At 30.9% G+C, this 6000-nt stretch overlaps 1 protein-coding gene across 1 annotated transcript; it reads right to left on the bottom strand.

The window, feature by feature from the left end:
* Window positions 1-921: 921 nt before the first annotated feature.
* LOC107952574 (uncharacterized) lies at window positions 922-1887 on the bottom strand. The gene is made up of 2 exons (XM_016887791.2): window positions 1743-1887; window positions 922-1340 (listed from the first exon to the last, which is right to left on the bottom strand). The coding sequence occupies exons 1-2, from the start codon at window positions 1792-1794 to the stop codon at window positions 1027-1029; spliced, it is 366 nt and encodes a 121-aa protein (XP_016743280.1). The 5' UTR covers window positions 1795-1887; the 3' UTR covers window positions 922-1026.
* Between the last annotated feature and the right edge of the window lie 4113 nt (window positions 1888-6000).

The raw sequence follows: 6000 nt of genomic DNA, 5'->3' as shown, positions 1-6000 counted from the left end.
TTGTGTGTCTCAACACCTTAGACTCAATGTAAATCTCTCACAATAATCAACCCTCTAACTTCGTATCAATAAAAATATATGGAGAAAAAACAAAAACTCAATCAGGTATGAGATGATCATACTACTGCTAATTGTTTGTTTTTCATTTTAAGTTATATATACACTTAATTGGTTCATACTTAATTGAGAGAAATAATTAAATTTATTTGAATTAATTAAATAAAAATATTATAGGTGCTATGATACTCACTATTACCGACTCGTTACTCGATTGGGTCCTAACCCATATTCTACACAATTCGCACTTTAAATTCGCTTACCCTTCTATGAGACTGCACAATATAGGTTCGCACCGTCATATAGGAAACTCACATTGTATAATTCTATGAGACCGTATGATGTAAGTTCGCACCATCATATAGGCGAACCCACATTGCATAATTCTATGAGATCGTACGATGTAGGTTCAAATTATCATATAGCCGAACCCATATCGTATGAGCACGCGTTAAACCCAGAGTAGGGTACATGTTGATGTGCATGGACTATATGCATCGATGTGTTAAACCTAAAAATCGGAGCGAGTTACAAAAGCCACACGAGCTAGACCATTCCACACGGCCATGTAAGTCACACGAGCTGTCACATGGTCATGTGGCAAGCCATGTCAATTTAGCAAATTTGGACTCTGAATTGCAAGGAAATACGATTTTTAGGTTTTTGGGCATTTTGAGACCTATATATGACAAAAATAAGAAGACATGAGTGAATCATCATAGAATAGTCAAGAAAACAACTCAAAAAACACCATTGAAGTCGATTTTGGATTTATATATTTTATTTTATTTTATTTTATTTTATTATGCATTTTGTAAGAGCCCAAATTCGCCTGGGCCTTAAACTAAAAAAAATAAAGTCCATTTATTTTATAAACCGTCCGTTTACAGTGCTAAAGCCCAAATCCAAACAGCCTGAACCTATTGGACTCATTTACACCCCAAAAATAACCCAACACCTTGACCAGGCTTACATGGGGCCCAAAAGGCCCAAAGCTGTAAAAACAGACAAGGAAACCCTAGGGTTTCCCGAGAATTCAGCGCCGCAATAAAGTTCTGGAAGCTTCGGGCACTCTAAGCGACGCGACCTTTCATCTCGCGCAGATTCAATGGCCCAATCGTCGCCACCAAGTGCGCCATGATTTCTCGACTCTGCCATCGTACATCCCGCCACCATTGATGCGTAAATCACGCCAGAATCGTCAGATCTCCTCGCGCTACGATCCGGCGTTGGCTCTATCAGCGCGCAGACATCAGTGATCGAACGAGATCCTCGCGGTTTACCTGCGAACAAAAGAGGAAACAATGACAGGAAACCAAGGCAAACATGGAAAGAAATCTTTGATTTCTTTCCTAAACCATAACAGCCTAGGGCTATAAGGCCTTTCTTCAAATCTGTAAAAAAGGACAGAGAGATTTTTTTTACACACAGAAGACACCCACAAAAACACTTACGATTTTACACACGAACGCAGAGAGCAAAACACACGAAGGATAGAGAGAAACTTCAAACTTGTACACAAAGATTCTACGAACAATTGTAAAAGTTTACCACAGATATATACAAAAAGTAGTTTTCTTTCTGAAAAAGGTGATTTTCCTCTTCAGTTTTGCTTTATTATTTATGGTTTTTACATGTAGTTTGCTTAGTTTATAGATAAAAATAAAGAAAGAGAGAAGATATACTGAAATCTGCATCGAAAAGGGCGAGGGTTTTAACCCTCCGACCACCGTGCATGGTGGCGCGTGAGGTGCGTGAGGCTGAGTTGCTCGGAGGCCGAAGGCCGAGACCAGAACCCCTCTCTTCCCCTCTGCAGAGAGTTTCAAACTTTTTTTTTAAAACCCAGTGTAAAATGAATTTTGGGCTTAAGTTTTGGTTTATACGGCCCTACGAAACGGTGCCGTTTTGGTTTAATCCAATAAGCTTAAAACGACGTCGTTTCAAGGCTCAGGATCCGTGTGTTGACCCGATTACCCTAGGGGGGGATCCGCATGTTTTCGTAAAGTGGGGTAATTTCCCAATTGGTCCTCTCGCAATTTTAATTTTTATAATTTCATTTTATTTATTTTTTGATTTAGCCCTAGTATTTTAATTGTGATTCAATTTGGTCCTCACAGTGGCTTTAAAACTGAATTCGTGGAAACGGTGTCGTTTTGGGATTAGGGAAAATTGTCCAATGAGTCCCTCGGTTTTAATGTATTTTTTAAATAGGCCTAAATTTTTCTTTTATTTTTTAATTTTGCCCCAAAATTTTTAATTACTTTTAATTTTAGTCCCCTTTTACTTATAAATTTATTTATTTTGAATTTTATTATTTATTTAATATATATTATTATTTTATATTAAAATTGTATGTTATTATTATTAAATATGGAAAATCCATTATATTATATATTATTATATTGTTTTATATGACATATGTATCATTTATATTGTACTAATTAAAATATTTTTAAACATATGTATTATATATTTTTTAAAATGTTAATTATGTATAAAAATAATATTTTTTTATGAATATTATATTATTATATATGTTTCTTATAAATCTTATATACATTTTATATATTTCACTATATTTATATATTATTTGTTTTCATATTATTTTATTACATATTATATTTTACTCCATATGATATTTTTTATATATTATATTTATACATTTTATTATATATATTTTTTATTTTATTTATCATATGATTTGTATTGTTTGTAAATAATATTATACACTAAATACTTTATCATATTTCTTTACATTATCTTTATTTTATTATGAAATATATACTATTTTATTATTTATTAATTATGTACATTCTTAAATTACTTTTTATAAGTGTAATAGCAGTATTTAGTACATTATTTTTCTTACATATTGAGTTATTATATTTTATAGTATAATTTATACATGTATATATCATTTTTTTTTAAAAAGAGCTCTCTTTTATTATTCTTATATTATTTAGTATATTTCTAAATAGCTTATTTTTATTCAACTTAAATTTTATACATTTTAATTTGCTTAGCTTTTGGTTTTCTTTCGTTGCTTAATAGGTTAAATTTTACATATCATTTATCTTTAATTGAATATTTTATATTGTTATATTTGCATGAAATATTATTATGTATGTTTAATTTGTATTAATTTATTTTGTCATTTTTGCGTATATTGCATGTAACGATAATGCATGTATATATATATGTAATATATGGCCATGCATAAGGTGATAACGTATATTGTGTAATTTATGTTATTATTTATTGTTCTCTATACTATAAAATGATAAAAGCATGCATTATGTAGCTAGGCTTATTTAATGTTATTTTTTTGTAAAATACATCATCATTTTCAAAACAAAAAATATCTCATTTCAAAAGGATTTTTTTAAAAAAATAAGGCAATATTTTGATATTTAGGAATTTGAGAAGTAGTGCCCTAACAGGCTGGGTTGCGATTTCTCGTTTGTCTAAATATCTAAAATATCCTTCTAAACGATTTTTTTTACAAATCACAAGATGATTTCAATTACGAAAGTTTAAAGATATCGTGTCCAATCATGCTGGATGTGATGTTTGTACTCTTTTGAAACGAATGAATCTTGATACTTTTAATTTAAAATATTACGGTTTTAAGGAAATCTCATTTCTAAATTCTTTCAAATTTCTGACAGTAAGACAAAATTATTCAATTTGGTACCAAATTTGGGCGTTACGAGGGTGCTAATCCTTCCTCGAACGTAACCGACTTCCGAACCTGTTTTCTCGTAATTTCGTAGACCAAAACATTTTATAAAGTGATCCAATCACACTTTAAAAGATTGGTGGCGACTCCCGTTTTCGTTAAAAAAATTCGTTTTAAGGAGGTTTCGACACATTTTTTATTATATTTTTTCTATTGTTTTTTTCTATTTTGTAATTTATATATCTTATTTTTTTCTATTTTCTTATTATTTTGCTCAAACATGTACTTTATTTAGAATCGCCTACGATTTTGGTTTTCACAATTCCGGCGAATTCATCCAAATTCAAGGCTGTTTTAGTTCTCTCCCTCCCTTATGATATTTCACTTATTCTATTTCTATTTGTTTGTACATTAAGGACAATCTACATATTAAGTGTAGGGAGATTATTTATATGTTTATGCGATAAAATCCTTGAATTGTTTTTTGTGCTTACGTAATTTCCGTACACCTACAATTAAAGTTAAATATTTTTAATTTGGATTTTATATTGATTTTGTTTTGGGATTTATTTGTGGATTGTTGTGAATTGTTTGATTTATACTTTAAGACATGAGAGAGTCAAGCATGATAAGCTATTTTGCAAAAATTATTATTTTAGGTTGTCTCCCTGAACTGAAGAATTATTTTTGAAATTTTAAATTTGCAAGTTTGACATCAAAACCATATTTTTTTTGTGATTTTTTGAGCCTATAGATCATATATTTATTCGTGCTCATTTTATTTTTGGTTGTGAGTATGTTGACTTGATTTGGTATTCTAGAACTTGCTTTGGTTATACATGTCAAGGCCACATTATTGATTTGATATACTAAGATGATGTAGACATTTAGGATTTAACCCACCTAACCTTTAATCATCTTACATGTTGTATTAACTCTTAGTGAATCCTATTGATCCTAACCCGTAACTCATATCTATGTTGTAAATCATCTTTTTTATTGACTCCTTTTTTGTCGAGGTTTGATTTGATTATTGCTTGATTATATTTTATTATTTATATTGCTGAGTTTTACTTTGTTTTCTAAAAAAACATGAAAAGAAATAAAAAGAAAGAAATAAAAAATAAAAAAATGAGCTTGAACCGATAGCTTCATATTGCATTGAAAAACTCATTTTTATTATTTATTTCTTATTAATGTGAATTCTTTTAATTCAATATTTGATTTTTTTTATAGTTTGGTAACTTACCAACTCGATTATCGATTTTAACCAACTTTTATGACCTTTTCCAAACCCTTAACCTAAGACCCATTACAATCTTGTAAAAACCTCTTGATTGGTGTGCCATATCATTCTATAGTGGTGGAGATTTGATTTTCAAGCAATCCTATGATCGTGTAGCTTCTCCATTCACAGTGGAAGGCCTTGCCTGTCTATTAGCAGTACGGTTAATCATCTAGTTGAGTCTCCAGCAAATGGTCATAGAAAGAGATGCGAAATCCATCATAAACAAAAGCAAAAGAAGTGTCAGAGATAGATTGAAGGTTTGGGCTATCATCGACAATATACATCAAACAAAGACATCGTTTCAACAACTAAAGTTTGCTTATGTGCCTAGATCCGCAAACATTTTCACTCATAACCTTACAGAATGTCTAAGAACAGGGAAAGAAAGTTACTTGGACTTAGGAACGATGAACGACATCGGAGCGGGATCTTTGCTCCTCGGACCAAGAGAACCAGATTGATAGCAGAGAGGGGAATGTTTGGGTAGAAGGAAAGGCAAAGAAATGCAAAAGATCAATTTTTTAGGAACATTTGCCTTTTAGGAATTTGGCACCAACACAAGCTTCTAGGGTTTACTTTTGAAGAGTGGGTGCTAGCTAAGTCTAGGCTGGCATTTAATTTGTTTTCTTTTTCAATTTCGTTTTGTTTATTATTTTGGTTCTTATTTTTAATTTTGTTTATTTCTTCACTCTCATAGGCCAATCTTCAATGGATTAGCTTGTACTTGGATTTGTTTTTTATAACGTTCCTGGTTCATTTCAGAAAAAAAAAATTAAACGAGCTCAATCTATAAATGACTTGAACAGAGAAGGACTGAAACCTTAAAAAATTCAAATTCCAATAATCCAAGTCTAAAATAAACCTTAATGGAATCCACCCGAAGACAGTAAAGCCCCTTGTATAACATATGGTTAAAGCACTGACTAGTGTGACTAACCCATGGTTTTAAGGAATAATATGAATGAATAAACAAAGA

This window comes from Gossypium hirsutum, chromosome A02, assembly GCF_007990345.1.
Source record: "Gossypium hirsutum isolate 1008001.06 chromosome A02, Gossypium_hirsutum_v2.1, whole genome shotgun sequence".
Classification (NCBI taxonomy): Eukaryota; Viridiplantae; Streptophyta; class Magnoliopsida; order Malvales; family Malvaceae; genus Gossypium; species Gossypium hirsutum.
The sequence above is the reverse complement of the archived record's forward strand: the minus strand, read 5'-3'. Positions and strand labels throughout refer to the sequence as shown.

Bases quoted from the DNA above. Each gene is read 5' to 3' on its own strand.
- LOC107952574 (XM_016887791.2), bottom strand. From the start codon at position 1,794: ATGCACGGTGGTCGGAGGGTTAAAACCCTCGCCCTTTTCGATGCAGAT. The intron at 1,341-1,742 runs GTATATCTTCTC...TTTTGTTCGCAG, and splicing joins CCTTTTCGATGCAGATTTCA to GTAAACCGCGAGGATCTCGT.